At 41.5% G+C, this 21,322-nt stretch overlaps 2 protein-coding genes across 2 annotated transcripts; both read right to left on the bottom strand.

Moving 5' to 3' along the window:
* Positions 1–1,742: 1,742 nt before the first annotated feature.
* On the bottom strand, positions 1,743–7,499 carry LOC140944723 (uncharacterized). Its single transcript, XM_073393842.1, has 6 exons — positions 7,272–7,499; positions 6,472–6,586; positions 5,843–5,971; positions 5,000–5,033; positions 3,561–3,702; positions 1,743–2,261 (listed from the first exon to the last, which is right to left on the bottom strand). Exons 1-6 carry the CDS (start codon positions 7,497–7,499, stop codon positions 1,743–1,745), a joined length of 1,167 nt encoding a protein of 388 aa, XP_073249943.1.
* Positions 7,500–10,391: 2,892 nt separating this feature from the next.
* Positions 10,392–20,501, bottom strand: LOC140944722 (uncharacterized). Its single transcript, XM_073393841.1, has 7 exons — positions 20,274–20,501; positions 19,581–19,695; positions 18,882–19,007; positions 18,018–18,054; positions 12,165–12,306; positions 10,839–11,278; positions 10,392–10,476 (listed from the first exon to the last, which is right to left on the bottom strand). Exons 1-7 carry the CDS (start codon positions 20,499–20,501, stop codon positions 10,392–10,394), a joined length of 1,173 nt encoding a protein of 390 aa, XP_073249942.1.
* Positions 20,502–21,322: the final 821 nt, after the last annotated feature.

The following is a 21,322-nucleotide window of genomic DNA, read 5'->3' as shown; positions in this document are numbered from 1 at the left end:
TACATTTCTATTGATTTCCTATTGTTGTTAATTTCATTATTCCCTCATTAAAGATTTTTCACAGTACCTAGGCAATCCACCACCTATATTCCGCTAATCGTCTGAACTACTCCTGACCATCTTAAAATGTACGTGGGGTTTCCAAGTTTACCAACAATAATAGACCGTTCGATGTATGGTCGATGTGCGGGTTGATGTGGGGCCGGTGTAGGGTCGATAGGGTCGTGGTGGTGTTGGAGGGAAAATTTTAAAAAAATGAGAAGGAGGAGGAGGTAGACTTGCTGACAACCCTGAAGTTAGTATGTGGTAACCTTCAATGCTCTGTTACAACGGTAAACTTTCTTGAAACTTATCTCGAAACATTTCTCTTGCAAAAAAAGTGGCCTACAAAATAGTGTCAAGCTTTACTTCTCGAACCACTTTCTGCAACGGAAGAGTGTTGAGGCATGACTATTTTGAAGGCGTGTTATACTAGACACTGAAAGTTTATTTTTCATGCAATTTGTCTCTAAAAACTGTTACTATAAACCACCTAAATCGCAAATAAATATCTTATTATAATCCACTCCCCACAGGGCTTTTCATGGATAATTTACAACACTGGTTGGGGGACTTTGTCAGACTGCTTAAGGTGCAGTTTACTAATGATGACAGAATGAGTAATTATGCCCCCATACATGAATGTGAAAGTAACTGTGTGTCAGCAGGTTGCAATATTGACATTTGCCTAGTGTAACACTGGATCTTGACATAAAAGACAGTAGTCCCCATGGGTGGGGGGGGGGGGGGGGGGTACCGTAAAATTCCGAAAATAAGCTCCGGGGTTTATATTTTTCAAAGGCACCTTTTGAGGGGCTTATATTCGGAGGGGCTTATCTACGGAGGGAAACTTGATTTTCAAAATCGATTGGGCTAGCCTTATAGTTGGAAGTAAATTTACCGTTATTGCTTTGTTTTACTTTGTATTTGAGGGAAATTTTCCAAGTACAAGCCCCCTGGGAGGCTTATATTTGAAGGGGCGATTTAACGGAGGGTTTTTTGTGTTACCAGTTTGGGAGGCTTATATTTGGAGGGGCTTATACATGGAGGGGCTTATTTTCGGAATTTTACGGTATATATGTTAGCAGGTATATCAAGCAGTCTATATCTTTTTTAGTTGACAGAATTAACCTCAGTTTAACCTACAGGCCTTGCCCAGCGGACGAAGTGGAATGGAAAATGAACAAGCATTATTTTGACTATAAGAATCAAGCAAGTATCTGATGATGCTATCTTTCGCCCGCTTTTACTTGTAGATGAGGTGTAGTGCTAATCATTTCTGCGCACCTCTTGGAAGACTTAACGAGCAATAAATCAAGCCGATTTTTAGAAAACAAATCGAACGAAATTTGCAGCCATTTAAGTAAAAAAGGGCCAATAAACAGGTTTTTGCGCCCGATGAGCTAAAAAATCACAAAAACGATGGAAAAGGTAACAGGAAAAAGAGAGAGCGAAGAGAAAAAAAGCAAAGATTGCATTGCTTAGTTTTTATATTGGCTTCTTTAGAGATATTTTTGATCGAAAAAAGTCTGTTTGACACGCAAGAGGCCTATTTGGCGAAACGTTTTTTTTTTTTCAATCAGGCTGCAATATGGAACAATGTTTTCACTTATAGTTTCAGGTCAGTATAGTAATGGACTAACAGAGCTCAAATCTGACATAAGATATAGCGTATGATCAAGTAATTCTTGGCTGGATGTCTCTCACTGTACCAAAATGTACCCCAAAGCTTTAATGAGTTGATCACCATTATCTGCATCACGTTTAGCGATGTTTCCACATGTGTTAGAGTCATCATGTTTGCCTCCAGTGCCAAACCCGATCCTGGAATTACAAGAGTGGCAATCTCCGTCCTCGTTAGCAAGGATACCTATTCTTGCTTTGGAGCGTGCAGTCATGGTACACTCTGCATTGAAACCTTCCTTGTTACAGGTGAGCTGCAAGGAGGCATCAGGACCAACTACGGACTTCCACTTGTCACGACCCAGTGAGGTGCTGCGGTATTGCCCATCAGCGATCAGTGAATACAGGGAACTGGCGCTCTTAGTGATTTCAATAAAATTGAACTGGTTGTTGATCTTCATACCGAGGCAGATCTTGGAGAAGGATGTGTTCCAGTAGGAGGGAAGTTTGGTCTCCAGTGAGTCAAATCCAGTCTTGCCTCCATCAACATTAAAGGTGTTTTTATCTTGCCAGTATGCAGAGGTGTAGTGGAACGTTTGCTTTGGGAAGATAGTTACAAATTAAAGCAAGGTAATCTCTTTATTCTTTTATGCATTCAGGAAAATTTTATTTCATAAATCAGAAGCTCAAAAGGACGATATAATCTCTGATACTCATTCTGCGGGTCAAACCTTAACCGCCTGACAGTCCTTGTATACTGTTGTTCATTGTCCTGAATTAATATCTTTCCTTCAATATCTCTCTTTACCGTATCTCTCAGACTGAAGCGGTCGAAGATTTATTGTTATCATACCTCGCCTGACAATCTAAAATTATTCACAACAAAGGTAAAAAGTGCACAAGCGGGATAATATTGAAAGGCCCTCGAGGGAATTTTTCCTTCTGCTGCCCGCAGCTGCTGCTGCTATAGGTTCGATTACCAGCCGCTGTTCGGGAAAATGAGCCCGCACTCAAAGACCGGACCCGGAAGACAGCGGAAATCGAGCCTACTGCTGCTACTGTCCATTTAAAATTAGCTCAGTGGCTGCAAGTTTACCAGTGGCAGTGGTCAATCTCTTCCCCTGTTTAAATTCGTAAAAAAAAATTACTCTTGCTACAGTCGACTCCCGATGTATAACTCGAACCTTCTGGGGTATTCGAAAAAAGTTCGAGTTGTCGGGAGTTCGAACAGAAAATAAGGAAACTAGCAAATAGATGAGGAGGGAATACAAAGAATCAGGCACATCTCACTTCAAGGGAGGCGAGCTGTGATTAAGATTATAAACATACATAAATAAATTGAGTGTTTCGGACTTCAGCACGCTGTTTTTTATTATTATTATTATTCTGACTTGTCACAGGCATAAAAAATGATTCGAGTTATCTAGGGTAAGATTATATATATAGAATAGATCTGTAAGGAAACGAAAATTACTTCGGGTTAGCGGGCAGGGAGGTTCGAGTTGTCGGGGGTAAAAATACAACACATTTATGTACCAGGGGAAATCGACTCTGGTTCTATCGAGTTAGCGCGAGGTTCGAGTTAGCAAGGGTTCGAGTTATCTAGAGTCAACTGTACTGACAAGGAAAATGGTTTTTGGGAAATATCAAAAGACCTTCGAGGGACTTTCTGCTACCGTCTGGTCCTTAAAAATTAACTCAGTGGCTATTTGGTCACACTCGACGGGGTTTCGCCAATTTTCCCTGTTCCCATTTGAGGGGAGATGTAAATTTGTAAAATAACTACTAACTGATACGAGAGTAAACTGGGGAATGTAATATTTAGTTTGTATTAGCCTTTCATCATCAGTAAATCAATTCATTCATTCATTCATTCATCCACTTATCTTCAGCTTTACCTGATTGCCGTCAATCTTCATGACCAGCGTCCATCCACCATCACTGCATTCTCCATTTGAAATCGTGGCCATGGTCATGTGACAGTAAACGTCAATAACCTCATTCGCCATAAGTAGTGGGTACACTTTGTTTACACTGGATCTTTAAAAGAAGCAAATACGAATGAGACTGTTGACTAACAAGTTTGTTTACACAAGAAAATGCAACGAGACGCTCGCAAATTATTGCCACTTAAACACTTCACCCCGTATCCAAAACTGAATTGCAACTGTCAAAACCGGCCAACCCGAAAGTAATTCGAAGCCTGATATTCTGAATGACCACTCAAAAACTGTGGACATGCAGTCAATGTAGGAATAGCACGATAAGGTTGTGTTCTCGACTGTTTTTAGTGATACGAGAACTCCATGTTACAGGAGAATGAGTTATTTCCAGAAATACATGCTAATGGATTCTTGCTCTAGGTTAGAAATGATGATAAAAAGGTGATACAAGATACCGTAAATGCTCGAATTAGCGCCCGGGGCGCTTATTTAATTTTCTAAGGCGAGAGGGGGGCGCTAAATCGAAGGGGGGCGCTTATTTCGTTTATCAATTTTTAGCCTCAAAATGACACTATCTTTATTTCTAATTAAAACCAAACTGCAACATAAAAAATTCAAAAAACCTTATAGAAAACTAATTTTTGCGAACTCAAAACGTTCTTAAGACTTTTTCATTAAAAAGTGTATTTTATTTCTGCAATAGAACAAGAATTTGGATTCTTAATCAACTTCAATTTCTGTATCGCGGTCCTCAAGGATGGATATGAATATTTCTATCAAGGAAATGAGAAGCAAACCCGTGAGACTTTGAAAGGACATTACTTTTTATACTATTTAACAATGTCACATTTCATTAAAAGAACCGTATAGACCGTATACGTCTCGTATCATCGTACAGAGTACCGAAACTCATTTTTTCTCGGGGGAGGGGCGCTTATTTGAAGGGGGGTGCTTATTACATATTTTGAGCCTTACGAGGGGCGCTAATTCGAAGCGGGGCGCTTATTTGAAGCTGGGCGCTAATTCGAGCATTTACGGTAGTTGAAAAATCGAGTAAAGAAGCGGAAAGGTATGGTCCTGATCACACTATGCTAGCATCGTGAGCTCTTTCCTTTGAAAATATATTTAAACGCGAAGGTTCGTTTTAATGCAAATTAACTGAGGCACAATTAGGACCTTTTACATGGCGGGAGGAATAAAGGTCCAAGCACCAGTGAGAAAGATCCTCTGTCTTTTCGTTGGGTTTAGGTGCAGAAATTTTGTTTGGGCGTTTTGATTACCCACTCACGACACGCCGCCATTTTTTTGTCTGGATTTTCTCTAGTACTCCATAGATCTATAGGATCTTCCTAGCGAAAGTAGTATAAGGGTTCTAACATCATTTTGCTACTTACATATTCTTGTCAAACACGTCCTTGCACGATAAAACTGCGTCAGAAATGTACACCGGCACACGCAAAAACAAATAAACAAAAATAACTTTTATGCTAATTCGTGTTCCTTTACATTATTATTATCAAGTCAATTATTGCTGTTAATGTTGGGAGTCTCGCTTTAGCTGAGATCTGCTTTTTGGGATACCGAATAGTGACAGTTCAATTTTGAGATGAATGTGGCCCCTTGTTTGCGGTCCTTTGCAGTCCTTTGTGGTTCATGTTTGTACATGAAAATAGCTCGGATGGCAGGAACACCCCATATATTTCTTTCAGGGTGATCACTCCGTCAGTCACATTACATGGATTAATCATAAAACCATATATTTCTTTCAGGGTGAATTTTATTTATTATTCGCTAAACTTTATTGCAACTATAGAAAAAAAAGGGAACCGCAAGAAGTCATGCCAGTTTCTCGAGGTCATATTAGTGTAATATCGACTTTGCATCTGATTTGTACCCGCGGTTATTTTGGGTTTACAGATTACTGGGTCTTTGCGACGTAAAGCTCAATACCATTTTGAGATACGAGTAAGATACGAGTTTGTAGAAGAGAAAACTTTGTTTGGAATTTCGTTTATCGGTGTCGGAAGATTTTAAAACCTTCAGAATTTATTCCCCTTACCCAACTTGTCTCTCATGAATAAGTGCTTCGTTGTTGCTGTTGTTATTCGTATTGTCAGTTGTTGTTATCGTTTTGTTGTGTGTTTTTTGTTTTCTTTTTTGGAAATAAAATAATCATTTGTTAAAGTCAAGACTTTGAATATTATAATTAACTCGAGATAAGACTTTGCGGAACTCACCCGGTTCACAGTTCTCTGCATCTCCATAATATCCCAGGCGATTACATGTGCAGTTGTAAGATCCTTTGTTATTTGTGCAGATCGTATTGGCACCGCACTTGTGTGTTCCCGAGGCGCACTCATCTACGTCTAGAAAATGAACAAGCCGTCAAATGAAAGAAAAACAAAAAACAAAAAAAGGAAAAATGTACTAATAATCTTGAAAAACCGCTACTTTAGTCACGGCACCTACAATACAAGCAGCAGGTAAAAGATAAGCCTTTAAGAACCACACCTAAAGAGAGAAATAAAATCAAAATCCAACGCTGTAGTTTCAAAAAAGGACAAAAACTTGCTACGAAATGAAATACAAACTTTTAGTCTAATAAAGATTCTCGCGCCTAAAATGAAAAGGTTGATCCAAAGACAAAAGACATGAAGTGTTGCCGAACAGGTCAAAAATTGCTAAAAAGTTGACAGCGCCCGAGCAAGGCCTAGCTTAACGTTCATTTAATTAAGCATTTACATAACACACAGCTGTACAGTGTGAGTTTTTAACGCCTGAAACATTCAGTAATCGTAAAGATCTTAAGGTGTAGTTATCACAGTCTCAGTTCCCATGGCCAATCGGTGTTCCCCCAGAAACTCACCAATCTCACAGTAATTTCCTTCAAATCCAGCAGTACACAAGCAGCGGAATCCCTTGTCTGTAAAACCGGTTTGACAGGTTGCATTATTTTCGCAACGGTTATTGGCACATTTGTTCTAGAAAAAAAAAGGCAAGTGATCGAAAATGCATTCTTTAACCGCCGTCTGGTTACCTCAGTTGGGAGAGTGAGGGCCCGGCCGCTGAGCGGGAGGTCGCGTATTCAGACCCCAGCACGGACAACCACTCAGGGTCATTAAATAACTGAGAGGAAAGTGCTGCCTTTGCAATGACATCTACAAACGGTTTAAGAAAGGGAACGAAAAGGGAATTTGGGGGCTCCAAATCCCCACTCCTTCGATCCCTTCGAACGCCTGCTACTGAATGTCCCTGCCACTCAGGTTAAGGAGGCATAGACCCCGGTGGTGTGGCCAACCTTTCCTGCGCTGAAAGGTGGGTTATCTGTAATTAGAGATCTTAATAAAGGGATAACCTCGTATCCTCATTTTGCGCCTTTAAATTTTAATTTACTTAAAGGTACCTGAGAAGTCTCTAGCTTTGCTTTTAACTGTTTTACCTAGAATCGTGGATCACAAAGTGACAAGGTTGCGTCTTTTTCGATGATCTTCATCCTGCAGTTCAAATTTTCAATAATCTTTTCCGGTTAGTTCTAATAAAATTAGGCATCGTTCGTTGCTAGGTACAAAGGCCATCGTGTATAATTTAGTCTAGCCCTTTTAGTTTGCCTCAAATATTACGCCGTACATAATCATGATTGAAGTCAAACTGATATTCCTTTCTTACCTCCGCTCCTTGATAAATGTAATCATAGTTTGTCTCCAGCTTATCTTCTTTTTCTTCGAAAGTGGAGTTATTCAGCTCACATTGGCTCATAGACTTCTTAAAGTTGAAACTAACGCAGTCTGGTTCCAGGAAACAAAGCACCTCGCAGCCATCGGCATCAATGGCGTCAACACTGCGAATCAGGTGCTCTTTAAGACGTTTTCCTTCAAAAATATGGTCGACCTTCATCTTAAGCTTACGACATGAGTCTGAGAGGTAAGTAAACCTACAAATATATTTTTTAAACTGATAAAATAATGATTGAAAGGTAGCACATTTTCAGAATGGTTGTTTTTTACCATTCCTAATAAAATTGAATTTTGAAAATCCTGGTTTTTGAAAAAGAACAAAAACCAATTAAAACACACGGAGGATACCACTTGAACTGTCTGTTGTATAAAGTTCTGCTAAACTTGCACATTTTTCTTGTGCTGAACAAAAACTGTACCGAGCTGTATCTTGTCCGCTACAAAGAAGGCATATAATTATATTTATACTGAAAAAAATCATCGCTCAATTTTTTGAATGTACTGAAAATCCCCGAAAGAGTTCTCCTCACTAGAGAAATATCAAGTGATGTAGAAGGTTTCAAAAGCTAAGATTTGTAGCCTGTCTCTTCTTGCAATTTTTACGCTTTGAGTATTTACATTATGACATATAACACTCGTTTTGTATTCCAAACGAAAAAGTAGCATAACAGCACCAGCCGCCCAAAACGTTATCTCCAAGCAAGCGAGACTCAACGCTACTAAGAGCGTTCTTGTAATCATCATAGGCCAGGGTAAATCACTATTACGTCACCAGATCACATAGAGGAATCTACAGATGTCGCAAAGCGCGCGGCAGCAATGCTGATGTCATCTCTTTTAACTTAAATATCTTTAAAACGAGCGAAAATATTTAAAAAAGAAAGCACCATCCTTCTTCGTTTAAAAAACTTTCAATCTTGATGTTAGTTGGTTTTACGACTAAATACTTAATAAATGTACAAGAATATCTGAATAGTAATGTGACATTATGAACCACTTTGTGCTAAATTAAATATTTACGGATTTCCACTGATTATGCGCGATTAAGTGAGGTAAAACATTTCTCAGTTAAACCTAGAAATAGAAGCCACAGAATTTTTTCATGTATTATACATCAATATTTCTTTTAGAACCAAGCAATCAACTGGTGGCTCCATGTTAAAGTTATGAACCTTGTTTACGAACTATAGAATTTTAAAAAACAAATCCGTTTGACTGAGAACGCGAGTGAACTTAATTTATATTTTCTTTGGTTTCAACTTTTCCTTAATTTTAACTCAACTTCCGACTCGAATAAACTAACCTTTATTTGAGGCCTGCACAGGAATCCAGGACAGACACTTCAACAACATCCACAAAATTTTAAACAGCATTATTTAAAGAACGGCAGGTCAATAAATTATTTTGTTTAAAAAACAAATTCTTCTTTTAAGTTGACTTTCCGTAAAGGTGTCCGTCCAAACCGCATAAAACAATGCTTCGTCTGATACCGGTGCTCTATGTACTATACGACCAAAAGATTCAAACTTATCTGGACATCTTTGCATTCGTAATTGGACTCAAGACCATGCAATGGCCAGTACTTAATAACCAATATTGACGATAATTAGAGTTTACTTCTTATAGTCTCCTAGAATCTTGACTACTATACTAGAGTAGCATATGTAAACTGACTTTAATTTTAGACTTTCTATTGGTTGGCGAAAAAAGATTGCTTTAAGGGGTAATAAAAGAAAAAAAAATAAAGTTCTATCTAAATCACCCTCGGAGCGAACAAAAACAACAAGATAACTTCACTAACACGAGCCCTTTTAACAATATTCTTGTATTTAAGTTTATTTTATATTTTGTTAATAAATACGCTGTAGTCTCTGTTTCTCACATTTTTTGCAGTTTGGAACGTTTAACGACTCAGTCCATTAATTACATAACATGCAGCTCACCTCTGTCCTACTAATTGTTTTTCTGCATTCTGACAAGAGAGAATGAGCTTCCTCATGATCATTCTCTCTTGAATCTTTAATTTATATCTTAGTTGTCTCGCGGTCGTTTTGGGAAATTTTTAGCCTTACCATCTATGCATGTACAGGGAAAAAATATTACGAGAGATAAAGTTTAGTCATAAAAAGGCTTAAATCTGCTTAATCAGTTTTGCTACAAATGCGTTTCATGGCATTTATTACTTATTTACACCTGTAATCATCGTCCACAGGCCACCGTACGTGGCGCGAATTAACAATTTCTAGTTTTCTACCTCCTCGCGTTTTCCTGAGATCATTTCTAGTGCTGGATAGTGCGATTTAATACGGTAAATCTTTTACGTTACAGAGTTATTCCCTATAGACGCACAACATAGGCGAAAAACAGAAAAATCAAACAAATTGCCGGGGAGTCCAAAGTACCTTTGAGATGGAAGCGTACGTGCGCAAAGTATACTAGATTGTTCGCTGATGAATAGATATAATACCTTGAGACCCCTTGCCTTGATACGAAACAATGAACATCTATTTTGTTAGACTTTTAGCCTGCCCGGGGGGTATTCCCATAAATTTCGCATAGGTTGGCCGCCCAGAGTCTTAAAACCTGACCCTATTTAAGGATGAGACGAACGAAAACTGATACCCTGTTAATTATGAATGCGCGTGCAGGACCGCTGTTTATAACAACCCTTTTTAAAATCCCTCTTCGGATTTCCCCCTCGCCGCCTATACATCCCAGCAACCCGCTCCCCCTCAAAAAAGAAAGAAAAGAAAAAGAAGGAAGGACAGGAAATTCAAGAACGGATATCTTGGCGTTAAAATCAGTTGTTGGATTTCATGTTTAATTGCGAATCGAAAATCAGGATTTCGAAATTTATCCAGATTTCCCAATGGAAAGTATCCTTAATATTATAGTCAGTGTGCTACTTCTATACGCCGAATGGAATTTCAATCAAAGTTTTGTCCATGAGTGATAATAACTCATGCAGATGTGGATAAAAGGAGCTTCGACAGATCAAGTTCTAAAAGACAACAAATTTCAGTGAAACAAAGGTAGATGAGTCGAGTGCTTTTCACTGCACTAAAATGTACCCCATGGCTCTTATCAGTTTGTTGCCGTTGTCTCCTCCATGTTTAGCCTCATTTCCACACGTGTTCCTGGGGAACTGGAGCTTTCGGTGATTTCAATAAAATTGATCTGGTTGTTGATCTTCTAACCGAGGCGGATCTTGGTGAAGGATGTGTTCCAGTAGGAGGGAAGTTTGTTCTCCTACGAGTCAAACCCCGTCTTTCCTTCGTCAAGATTAAAGGTTTCGTTGCTGCTTCTTCAGAGACTAGAATCGTAGTAAAACGTGCGCTATGAAAGCAGTCACAATGGAAAACACGTCCACGTCCATTATTATAAGCGACTTTAATTATGACCACTTGTTTAGCTGTTGCTTTCTTTTTACTGTACCAGAATATACCCCACTGCCCTGATGCTCAGTCTTTTAGCCCCATCGTTGTCCAAGCTTCCACACGTATTATTGTTATCAAAGTTTCCCGCAGTACCAAAACCCAATCTGGAGTTACAATTATAGCAATTGGTTTGATCGTTACCAAGGATACCGATTCTTGCTTTGGAGCGGTTACTCGTGATACACTTTGCGTTGAACCCTTCCATTTTACAGTTTAACTGCAAGGAGGCTTCCGAGCCTGCTAGTGACATCCAAGCTTCGCGACCGAGAGAAGTGTTCCTGTATTGTCCGTCAGCGATGAGTGAATACAGGGAACTGGCGCCCTGGTTGATGACAATAAAATTGATTTGGTCGTTGATCTTCATACCGAGGCAGATCTTAGTGAAGGATGTGTTCCAGTAGGATGGAAGTTTTGTCTCCTGTGAGTCAAAACCAGTCTTTCCTCCAACGACATTAAAGGTGTTTTTATCTTGCCAGTATTCAGAGGTGTAGTGGAACGTTTGCTTTGGGAAGAACATTAGTTACAAATTAAATCAATGTAATCTCTTTATCCTTTCATTTATATATTTCAAGAAATTCTTTTCATAAATCAGAATCTTAAAAGGACCCTATAATTTCTCATACTCATTTTGCGAGTCAACCCTTTACCGTATCTCTCAGACTGAGGCGGTTGGAGAGTCATTATAATCATGCCTCGGCCTGACAATCTAAAATTATTCGCAACAACAGTCAAAAGTGTACAAGCGGGAAAATATTAAAAGGCCCTCGAGGGAATTCCTCCCTTTCAAATTAGCTAAGTGGCTGCAAGTTCACCACTGGCAGTGGTCAATTTCCCCTGTTCTCATGTGAGGATCTTAATTCGTAAATAAATAACTACTACTCCCAATAACTCGAACCTTCAAGGGTAATCAAAAAAAGTTAATTCGATCGCGAGTTATAGGGAGTTTTAAGCAAATAACCGAAAATAAGGAAATTAGTGAATAGATGAGTAGGGAATGCAAGAAGCAGGTACATTTCATGGTCACTTCAAGGGCAACAAGAGATTAAGATTGGTACTTAAAAAAAGGGAAGGGACACTGATTTTGAACTGGAGTGACAAAAAAGTAATTAAAGACAATTACCGAATTGACACTGTTGATTTGAAATGTAGAGGATATTACATGGCCGCGCGGGGATACGAATTTTATCTTCGAGTGCTGAAAGTATCGCGAACCATGGGGGGCGGGGGGGACGGGGGTTGGTAAAATAACTTCTAATACGAGAGAGGGCTGACTCAAAGGTAGAACATACATATACGAGCCGTGTCTAAGATTAAAAGTAAACCGGGGGAGGTAATCAGTTTGTTCTCTTATCTCATTCATTCATTCATTCATTCATCTTCAGCTTTACCTGATTGCCATCAATCTTCATGACCAGCGTCCATCCACCATCACTGCATTCTCCATTTGAAATCGTGGCCATGGTCATGTGACAGTAAACGTAAGTAACCTTGTTCTCCATAAGTAGTGGGTACGCTTTGTTTTCACTAGATCTTAAAACGAAGCAAATGCGAAAGATACTGTTGACTAACAATTTTGTTTACAAAAAAATGCTACAAGACGCATGCAAATAAATTACTCGACTTAAACAGTTCACCCCGTACCCAAACTTGAATTGCAACGGTCAAAACCGGCAAACCCGAATGCAATGCGTCGAAGCCTGATAGGGATATACTGTAGTAACATGAAGTACTAACTGACCGCTGACCGGCGGTGGAGCTGTCATTCGAGGAGCTGTATGAATCTATCGTATTAAAGTATGTTGTGTTGATGCTGTCGTCTCTGTACCTCTTCGGACTCAACATGGTGTCAGAAGCGTGACCTTCCTACTAGCCTACAGTTGCGGAGATCAAACTAATCGGAGAAACGGATCAAATACTGAGACGAATTGACCGGTCAAACTTCACGCGGATCCTACGCACGTGGTTCAAAACAAGATGGCGGAAAGCATGCCATTCGCCAAACCACCGGAACCGCTGGAAATTTCGATGGGAAATCCTGCTCACTCGTGGGGAAAATGGAAACAAAAATTCGAAATTTACCTCAAGGCAATTGGAGCTTCAAAGAAACCCGATGAAATGAAAGTGGGGCTGCTATTAAACCACATCGGCGAGCCGTGTTTGGAAATTTACTCGAATTTCACCTACCTACCTGAGCGTGACGACCCCGCGGGAGGAGAAGAGAAACTTCCAGCCGAAGACTCCGACAACTACGCGACCGTTGTGGCAAAGTTTGATGAATACTTTCAAAAACGGGACCCTCAACTCATGCTGCGAGAGAAATTTTGGCTTCACCTTAAACGAGAGCCCACACAGACCTTTGATTCGTGGGTGGTGACTGTCAAGGAAAGAGCCGCCGAGTGCAAGTTCCCAGCCGATTTCTATGAGCAAGCAGTTAGAGACAAACTTACCTTTTCCTGCAAGGAAGACAATTACAAGCTAAAACTCTATGACGAGGGAGCAGCCCTTTCACTCGAAAAGGCAGTGAAAATCCTGTCTTTGAAGGAAGCAACAAAACGTGAGTTACACGAATCAAAAACCGCAGAGATTGAGAGCGTCACACCGCGAGGGAACAGGCAAGACCCTCATGCTGGTCAAGATACAGAGCAAAGGAACCAGCGAGACTTCAAGAGGAAGCCCTTCCAAACAAGTGGCCGGAACTGTGGGTATTGCAACCGCCGACACCCCCCTGGCAAGAAGAACTGCCCAGCGGCAGATACACGATGCAGCAAGTGCAACAAAATGGGACATTTCCCTATCATATGCAAGAGTGTACCTCCAAGGACGGTCAACGAAGTTCTTGAAACCGAGGATAACTTTAGCCTCACATTTGTGGGAGGGGTTTATACACCCACTAGTCCAAACACCTCCAAGGCCGAACCAGCAATAAACTCTCAAACCAGTAGGTCCGACCCTGGATGGCATGTCAACCTCAAGATTCAAGACCAAGAGACGCTGGCATGGTGCATCGACACAGGAGCACAAGTGTCTGTGATGCCTGAGCACATCTACAAGTCTTCATATGGAACACTTTCAAAATCTGACAGAGAACTTGTCGGAGCAGGGGATGTTCCTTTAAAGACCCTTGGATGTGCAGTCATGAACCTCCAACAAGACGAAACAGTCATTAAAGAACGAGTGTACGTAGTCAGTGGGGCATCCAAGTTGCTTCTGGGGATACCCGCCATCCGAAGTCTTGGTCTTATCCATGAAATCCCTGGGACATACAGTGTTAAAGCTGTCCATCAAATGCCTGATAGCCATCCACTCCACTCAGGGACCAAGGAGGACATTGTCAAGCAGTACCCATCACTTTTTCAAGGCCTTGGCAAATTGGAGGGTGAGCATACAATTCAATTGAAGGAAGGGGCCACACCCTTTTGTTTGACCACTCCCAGGCGAGTACCACTGCCACTAATGAAGCAAGTGCAAGAGGAGATCAAGCGTATGGAACAACTGGACGTTATTGAACCAGTGGATGAGCCGACAGAATGGTGTTCACCGATTGTGGTAGTGCCAAAGGCCGATGGCAGGGTGCGGATATGTGTTGATCTTACCAGGCTTAACCAAGCGGTCCGCCGAGAAGTCTATCAAATGCCAACAGTTGAAGAGACCCTGGGAAGCCTAACAGAAGGCTCAGTATTCTCCAAACTTGATGCCAACTCAGGGTTTCATCAGATAGTCCTAAACCCAGAAAGTGCCAAGCTAACTACCTTTATCACGCCCTTCGGCCGTTACATGTTCAAGCGTCTTCCCTTCGGCATATCCTCAGCCCCAGAACATTTCCAAAAGAGGATGGACAAAGAACTCTCTGGAATAGAAGGGGTCAAGTGCCGCATGGATGATATTCTAATCATCGGGAAAGACCAAGCGGAACATGACAAACGACTTAAGCAAGTCCTTGACAGGCTAGTCGAGAGGAAACTCACACTCAACCTTGAGAAGTGTTTATTTTCTCAATACAGGTTGCAATACTTGGGCCAAATCATTGACAGTGATGGAATCAGGAAAGATCCCTCCAAGATCAAAGCCATCACCGACATGGCAGAACCCCAGAACATTGCAGACCTGAGACGTTTCCTGGGTTTGGTCAACCACCTTATGAAGTTCTGCCCAAATCTGGCTGAGACGACGAAACCCTTAAGAGACTTGCTCAAGAAGGAGAACGCGTGGGTGTGGGGCACAGCCCAACAAGAAGCCTTCCGACAGCTGAAAGTAGACATGGCATCCGACCAAGTTCTTGCACTGTACGATCCAGAGAAGGAGACCGTGGTCTCATCTGATGCCAGCAGTTTTGGACTTGGTGCGGTCCTCGTGCAGAAGCAGCCGTCCGGTGAAATGAGGCCAGTGGCTTATGCTAGCAGATCAATGACCGAGACAGAGCGTCGTTATGCCCAGATCGAAAAAGAGGCCTTGGCTATCACATGGGCACTTGAACACTGGGCTGAATTCTTGATCGGAATGAGATTTAAAGTGGAAACCGATCACAAGCCATTGATTCCATTGTTTTCCACAAAGCTGATTGACGAGCTACCAGTACGCATACAACGCTTCAGGATAAGACTCATGAGATTTGACTTTGCCATCGCACATGTTCCTGGTAAACTCTTGTACACAGCTGATTCATTGTCTCGATCCCCCCAGGAGGGTAAAGCCCAGGAGCCTAAGTCATGGAACGACCTACATGACGAAGTCGAGTGCTATGTGAATGCTGTATTGGTAACCCTACCTGCCTCCGACCAGCGGTTAGATGAGATACGTTCTGAGTTGAAGAGTGATGACACACTTAAAACTGTGATGCAGTATGTGCAGAATGGATGGCCTGAAGAGAAACGAAGAGTCCACGGGCCAATAGCTAAATACTGGAGTGAACGTGGCAACATCTCCCTCCACGACGGCCTGCTCCTGAGAGGACGACGAATCATTATTCCTCCGAGGCTGCGGGCAGATGTATTAAGGCGTCTTCATGATGGTCATCAAGGAATTACCAAAACACGTGCAAATGCGGCCTCCTCAGTGTGGTGGCCTGGAATCTCCCAAGACATCACAAGAGTCGTGCAGAATTGCGCCATGTGCGAGAAATATCGCAGAGAACGCATTGAGCCAATGAAAGGTACTGAGTTTCCAGAACGACCGTGGAGCAGAGTTGGCGTAGACTTCTTTCAGCACAAGGATAAACATTACCTCCTAGCCGTAGATTACTTTTCAAGAGATGTAGAGATAAGTCAAGTGTCCAAGAATGTAAACTCTGCCCAGACTATCCTGCAACTTAAGAAGATCTTCAGTCGACATGGGATTCCAGACATCTTATTTAGCGACAATGGCCCCCAGTTTGATTCACACGAGTTCACTAACTTTTCCACAGACTGGCAGTTTCAACACATAACATCGTCTCCAAGATACCCCCAGTCCAACGGTGAAGTGGAAAGGGCGGTCCAAACTATGAAGGCGGTCTTGAATAAGAGTAATGACGAATACTTGGCTCTCCTGAATTACAGAGATACTCCATTGCACCACGGTTACTCTCCAGCACAATTGAGCATGGGTCGGAAACTTCGTACAAGAGTCCCCTGTCACCCGGAGGAGCTAAAGCCAGAGACCCCAGACCGTGATCACATCAGAAGGAAAGAGAAGGAGTACCGAGCTAAGATGAAATTCGATTATGACCATAGAGACAAAGTAGTAGAGGGAAAGGAACTGTCACCCGGTGACCGCATTTGGATCCCCGATTTAAAAGAGGAAGGAACAGTGATTAAGCCACACGAGAGTCCAAGATCTGTAATCATACAGACCCAAAACGGACGAGTGAGAAGAAACCGCCGGATGACAAGAAGAGTTCTGGTGGGAAGTTCTCCGGTCCCACCCCAGAATGAAGACTATGAGAATCATGAGCCGATACCAACAAGAGAGAGGAACCCAGACGTATCCTCAGCTCCTGGAGCCAGCCAAGAAGATTATGTAGAACTACCTGTCCCTGGGGACCAACCAGCAGTGGACAAGCCCTTGCAGCCTGAACCGATGCTGACACGCCTTAGACCTAGAGGAGCTCTAAGAAGACCGGACAGACTTATCGAACAATGCTAAGATTAGTTTCACTTTAGGACACTGGAGAACTGCGTTGTCCTTATTGACATTTAGTTAACTTAAAAAAAAAAAAGGAAGATGTAGTAACATGAAGTACTAACTGACCGCTGACCGGCGGTGGAGCTGTCATTCGAGGAGCTGTATGAATCTATCGTATTAAAGTATGTTGTGTTGATGCTGTCGTCTCTGTACCTCTTCGGACTCAACATATACTGAACGACCATACAAAAAGTTCGGACAGTCGATGTTGGAATGGCACGATAAGGTTGTGTTCTGATTTTAGTGATGTATACGAGAACTCCGTTTTACAGGAGAATGAGTTATTTCCAGCAATACATGCTAATGCATTCTTCGTTTACGTTAAAAATGAATAAAAAGTTGAAACAAGATAGTTGAAAAATCGAGTAAAGAAACGGAAATCTGTTACTACAGTCCCACAGCTTGCAAGGTGATTACACTATGCTAACAATCACGGTGTTATCGATCGGCGGTTAATATGGAGCATTGTAAGCGCTTTCCGTTTGAAAATAACTCCCCCCCCCCCCCCCCCATGTTTGTTTTAATGCAAATTAAAGGTCTGGTACAATTAGGAGCCGTTACATGGAGGGAGGAGTAAAGATGCTAGCACTAGGAAAGATCCTCAGTAGAAGGCGAGACAACTTTTCGTTGGGCTTACGCACAGAAATTTTGTTTTGGCCTTTATTCCCTTGATTACCCAGTGAACGACACGCCGCAATTTTTTTTGTCTCGTTTGTCCCTAGTACTTAGGATGTTCCGAAGTTCCGAGCAAAAGTAGTTTACCTGGTGCTCAGATCTTCCTCGGATCGTGTTAGGATCTTCCTACCTCTTGCTAGGAAGATCCTAGCTATATAGGGAAAAGTACAAACTACGACATTTAAACTGAATACAGGAAATATTAAGGCGCTAGGATAGTCCTCTGATAGGATCTTCCTCTCTCCGTGTAAATGGCTCTTTAGAACACCTAAAAACCAAGTAAACAGAGGTGAACATACATAGCACTGAATTGTATGAAGATTTGTACGTATCACTGACCAACTGAAATGTAAGTATTAGCCGGAGGTGCTCTAATTAAAGGGTACTAACATCATTTTGCTACTTACATATTCTTGTCAAAAACGTCCTTGCACGACGATAAAACTGCATCAGAAAACACGCAAAAACAAAGCAAAAAGAGCTTTTATGCTTCGTGTTTCTTTCCATAATAACTATCAAATCAATTTTTGCGGCGCAGTCTCGCTTTGGCTGAGATCTGGGATACCAAATAATGACAATTCCATTTTGAGATGAATATGGCCACATGGTAGCAGTTTATTTAACTCAATACTTTCTTGTTACAACGAGAAGAGAAGGTAAGTGCCTCGTTTTCATGAATCAAGAAAATACATGACAAGAGAGAAATGCAACATTGATCACTCCGTCAGTCACATACATTAATCACAAAACCATTTATTTTTTTCAGAATGAATTTCATTTATTATTTGCTAGAATTTATTTCAACCTTAGAAAAAAACTGCAAGAAGTCATCTCAGTTACTTGAGGTCACATTATAACCTTGAAGCGTAAACCGGCTGAGGTTAGAACCACGATCATGACTTTGCTTTCTGATCATAGCCTGATTTGAACCGTAATTTTGGGTTTACAGATTTAATTACTGGGTCTTTGCCACTTAAATCTATTTTGATCTTAAGATACGGGTTTTTAGAAGAGAAAACTTTGTTCGGAATTTCGTTTATCCAACTCGGATTAACCTTCAGAATTCATTCCCATAACCCTATTTGTCTCCCAGGAATAATACAGTGTTTCGTTGTTGCTGTTGTTATTTTTGTTGTTGTTGTTGTCAGTTCTTATTGTTTTGTTGTGTTTAATTTAAAAAAAAAATAGTAACATAATCATCATTTGTTAAACCCAAGAAACCTAAGTGAATAATTAACGTATAACTCGAAACAAAACTTTGCGGAACTCACCCGGTTCACAGTTCTCTGCATCTCCATAATATCCCAGATTACAAGTGCAGTTGTAAGATCCTTTGTTATTTGTGCAGTTCGTCTCGGCACCGCACTTGTGTGTTCCCGAGGCGCACTCATCTACGTCTGGAAAATGAACAAGCCGTCAAATCGAAGGAAAACAGGCAAAGAAAGGAAAAATGCACTAATGATCTTGAAAATACCGCTGCTTTAGTCACAGCACCTACGATGCAAGCAGGAAGATTAGCTTTTCAAGAACCATCTGTCCACCATATTGAAACGTGGTTTGCGCGACTACTGGACTACTGACCACCAAAGTTATTTTCTTTCTTGGACCCTCGCGAACAGACGAGAAAGTAAAATCCAACTCTGTAGTTTAAAAAAGGGAGGAAAACTTTCTACTAAATGAAATACAAACTATTTCTCTGAAAAAAAAACGAAAAGCGGTTTTGTCTAATAAAGATCCTCTGAAATGAAAAGATTTCTCCGAACGCACAAGGCCGAAAAGTCACGCCAAAAAGGTCAAAAGTTGCGAAAAGCGGCCGAGCAAGGCTTCGTTTTCCGCTCATTTAATTAATCATTTACATAACACAGAGCTGCGCAGTGTACGTTTTTTACACTTGAAACAGTCACTGATCGTAAGGATCTTAAGGTATTTGCATTTATCCGTCTCAGTTCGGCGTTCTCCCAGAAACTCACCAATCTCACAGTAATTTCCTTCAAATCCAGCAGTACACAAACAGCGGTATCCCTTGTCTGTAAAACCGGTTTGACAGGTTGCATTGTTTTCGCAACGGTTATTAACACATTCGTTCTAGAAAAAGAGACCCGTGATTAGAACTGCATTATTTAACCGCCGCCTGATGACCTCAGTTGGGAAAGCGCCGGTCTGCTGAGCGGGAGGTCGTGTGTTCAGACCCCGGCACGACCAACATTCAGGGTCATTAACTAACTGAGAAGAAAGTGCTGCCTTTGTAATAACATCTACAAACGGTTTAGCCTGCGTGGCAGGCGTTCGCGGGATCGAAAGGCAAGGAAAAGGGAATTGGGCGCCCGAAATCCCCTCCTGCCCTCTAAATCCCCTCTCGAGCGCCTTCCACACAGGCTAAGAGGGCGTAGAGCCCGGTTGTTTGGCCAACCTTTCCTGCGCTGCAGAGTGGGTTATCTGTAATTAGAGATCTTAATATAGGGATAACCTCATATCCTCATTCAGGTGTCGTAATGACTACCTGTAAATAGCGTCAACCTCGTTCCCAGGGTTCTCTCCTAACCTGGGAACGAGGATGCAAATAGTGCATGGGTGTAATACCTTTAAATAAAGATTTCTGACTGTTTTTCCAGAGAATTATCACGAAACGAGACAAAAATTGCTTTAAGGAAGACTACACTTGCCTCAGCTTCCCGGTAAATGTAATCATAGTGTGTCTCCAGCTTCTTCTGTTTTTCTTCGAAAGTGGAGTTATTTAGCTCACATTGGCTCATAGACTTCTTAAAGTTGAAACTAACGCAGTCTGGTTCCCAGAAGCAATGTAGTTCGCAGTCATCGGCATCAATGGCGTCAAGGCTGCGAATCACGTGGTCTTTAAGACGTTTACCTTCAAAAGTATGGCCGACCTTCATCTCAAGCTTACGACATGAGTCTGGGAGGTAAGTAAACATTCAAATACATTTAATAACTGCTGAAAAAAATAATGATTGAGAGGGAGTACATCTTCAGATAGGTAATTTGTTAGTATTTTCCAGTCTAGACGAACTGATCTTTATGCAGAAATGTTGGTTTTTGAGAAAGGAGGAAACCCCAATTAAAATATATACTCGGAGGATATCTATTTCCGGATCAATGGGCGAAAACCGACAAAATCTTAACCCACGAATGGCGTCTTACCAACAGCTACCACTTGTCCGTGGTGGGCTGAAAGGAGTGCTTTTGGCACTCGCCTCGGCAGAAAACGGCGAGGTTGATGATCGTAAGTCAGACCTCACGCCTGGGGCTATGCCATGCTGATGGCATTCGATTCCTTATGAGAACGAAAAAGAAGTCAGTATGGCTTCCACTGCCGAAGTAGTATGGCAGTGCGCATGCTTACGGTACTGGCCATACCGTGGAGTTTCACCGGCGAAAAATGTCTGCGCATGCTCTACTAAAAATGACACGTGATCTATTTCGCGCAATGTCATTGGCTCTGAGGCAAAAATGCCGATTGAGATGAAAAAAATAATGGCTGTTTTTTTGACAGTGATAGCGTTGTGGTTTTCTTGCCATAGTAAGAGATCAAAAAACATTTTGGTGAAAGTTTTGAGTGGAATGTTTTCTCTAGAAAATGTAGCGCCTTGGAAACGGCGGACAAACCCAGTGGTGGGTATTTGTCGGAGATATTGGCTTTGCAATCGCCGGCATGGGTGCGAAAGGCATGCCAAAAAGGTGGGTAATTTTGACTTTC

The sequence above is a fragment of the Porites lutea genome, chromosome 7 (assembly GCF_958299795.1).
Source record: "Porites lutea chromosome 7, jaPorLute2.1, whole genome shotgun sequence".
NCBI classification, from domain to species: Eukaryota; Metazoa; Cnidaria; class Anthozoa; order Scleractinia; family Poritidae; genus Porites; species Porites lutea.
This window is presented reverse-complemented; position numbering and strand designations above follow the sequence as displayed.